The 2,488-nt window shown below is 44.6% G+C and overlaps 1 protein-coding gene across 1 annotated transcript in view; it reads right to left on the reverse strand.

Annotated features, from left to right (window-relative positions):
* Positions 1-275: 275 nt before the first annotated feature.
* LOC125947370 (uncharacterized) overlaps positions 276-2,488 on the reverse strand; it is a 13,918-nt gene continuing 11,705 nt past the window's right edge. The window contains exon 5 of the mRNA XM_049671945.1: positions 276-447. Within this exon, the coding sequence (XP_049527902.1) occupies positions 293-447 (155 nt within the window). The 3' untranslated portion in view covers positions 276-292. The remainder of the gene's footprint in view (positions 448-2,488) is intronic.

The following is a 2,488-nucleotide window of genomic DNA, read 5'->3' on the forward strand; positions in this document are numbered from 1 at the left end:
GAAATAACATCTCGGAAACTGGCGTCATCCTGTAGATTCACGTCAAGGGAATACGTCATGCAAGCTCATCGGTTACAATTCACACATTTCAATATGTGCCGTACAGTAATTAAGAAGGTAATTAGTGCATTTGTAAAAATTAGTTGAGTATGTCACCCATACTAAGATGGCTGCAGAAATCTGCTCGAGTTCTCTTTGTAGTGTCCATTTATTGTTGTTCTGCGCGGCTCATTGCCGCCATACAAGAATGCATCGCAATGTTGTGAGTTGTCGCCATGCTTCGTCCGTGGCTTCACATGAACTGGTACATGAAGCTTTTCTTTTCGCAGCACTCGTAGATCCATTTCTTGTCTGTGCCGCATAGCATGTTGTATATGTGCTCGCAGTGGCCAGCGATTCTCGAAGCCCTCGCATCCGAATCTGGGACCAACATGTTGCAGGCGTACACTTGTTCGGTGGGGAGAGAGAACAAATAGATTCAGAAAACCGTTGTCAAAATTGTTTAATTGAACGCGTAAAGTATTACTGGCATAATAGTTTCGATTTTATTATTCTCCCACTAAATGAAGGCCCTGGAACTTTCCTCGAAACCCTCTAGAAAAAAAGGTATAGTGGCATCCCTTCAGAATGCTCTTAATTCTCGTAATTTACTGTAGCTTTTCTGTGAACCAGCTTCGGTTTCGATCGCTTCCCTGCTGGTGTGTGGTTCATGACGTCAGGACGCAGAAAGTAGTCGCATGAGAGCAGTAACTCATGACGTTATGGCACTCGTTCCAGCTTCCAGCGTTCCAATGGCTTCGATCGTTTCCCTGCTGGTGTGCACGAGGTCATGACGTCAGGACGCAGAAGGTGGTCACATGAGAGCAGAACCTCGTGACGTTATGGCACCCATTCCAGCTCACTGACTTCTGTTACTCGTTGTACAGACCCAAGTGACCACCGTCTGCGTCGTGACGTCATGACATGCGCACTACCTGGGAAAGAGAACGGAAACTGGTTCGCATAAATGCTATTATAGTAAATTATTAAGAACATTCTGAAGGGCACGCCACAATTTTTCTTCTTTTTTTTTAAAGGTTTAAAGTTGCAAGCAGACGGCTGCAAGCGGACGGCTTTCGAGCTGCTTTCTTGCAGACGCGTCAAAAGTCGTCTGCAATAAAGCAGCTCGAGAGGCGCCGTCGAAAGCCATCTACAATAAATGTATGCCAGAACGACATTATCCGCGTACACGACGAGCCCAAATTCTGTGATAGCCAAGAATTAAGCTGACGAGTGCTCCCTGGCTCAATAAAACACTTCCCGATACGCTTTCAGAGTTCATTCAGCCTCTGAACACGTGAATAATTTTTTTTAATATTAACACGTTGCAGCTTAAGTTTCCGTCACTATGTGACGTTCTTTTCCATGCAGAATGCCGCAGTGATTCATTTCATAAATGTTAGCAGTGACCACAAAAATTAACACTGTCGTCTACCGGTAACTCTATTTAGGCATTGCAGCCATTTTGAAACCGATCGTGCTGTTTTCCTTCCCTGGATTAAATTGACTGGCACCTGGAATAAAGTTGCTGGCACTTGGAATAATTGTGTTTGCGCTTGGATTAAGTTCCCCTGCGCGCGGCCTATTTGTGGCGGCGCTGGGATTAAATACTTCCGCGCTACAGGACTGAATGTTTGACACTTGGATTAAATAATCTGGTGCTTAGGTTACTACTGTGGCACTCGAATTATTTCAGCTGGCACTTAGATTAAAGTGAGCAGGAAAACAGGTAGATACGGGCAGAGCGCTTCGGCGTGCCCCTTCCGCTATCCTTGGTGTCATTGTTTCCTAGCTTTTTAATTATGGTATGACTATATGTGTATCACGATCATGTAAAGCCAACAGGCACTGAAGCCAAAGAAAGCATGTGGGTAATTAGTTGTGGTTGAAATTTAAATGTCGAAAATAATTAGGAAAATGCAGGAGACGAACCCGCAACCTGCAGGAGACGAACCCGCAACCTCCGCATTACGCGTGCGTTGCACTACCAATTGCACTACAGTGACGGTCGTCAATCCCTCCACTTCAAAGGTTTATGTAGGTCTACTAGAACTAGACCTGTTAGTGTTAGTCAGCGCCACTAAAGGCATGACTAGCGGATGTAGAACATCCTTTCTTGCACGATGGCGTCACGTAACACGTGAACTATATATATATATATATATATATATATATATATATATATATATATATATATATATATATATGTGTGTGTGTGTGTGTTTGTGTGTTTGTGTGTTTGTGTGTTTGTGTGTGTTTGTGTGTGTGTGCGCGTGCGCGCGCGCGCGCGTGCGCGCGTGTGAGCGTGTGAGCGGCACGCGCTCACATGCATGTGCATGAAAATGAAGATTGCTAATGTACAATCAAAAAATTGTCGCAGTGGTGCCTTGACTGTTTGATGTCGTAATGTTTTTAATGACCTTTTCCTCCCCATTAACCCGCGCCCTGT

Source organism: Dermacentor silvarum, chromosome 8 (genome assembly GCF_013339745.2).
Source record: "Dermacentor silvarum isolate Dsil-2018 chromosome 8, BIME_Dsil_1.4, whole genome shotgun sequence".
In the NCBI taxonomy this organism is placed as follows: domain Eukaryota; kingdom Metazoa; phylum Arthropoda; class Arachnida; order Ixodida; family Ixodidae; genus Dermacentor; species Dermacentor silvarum.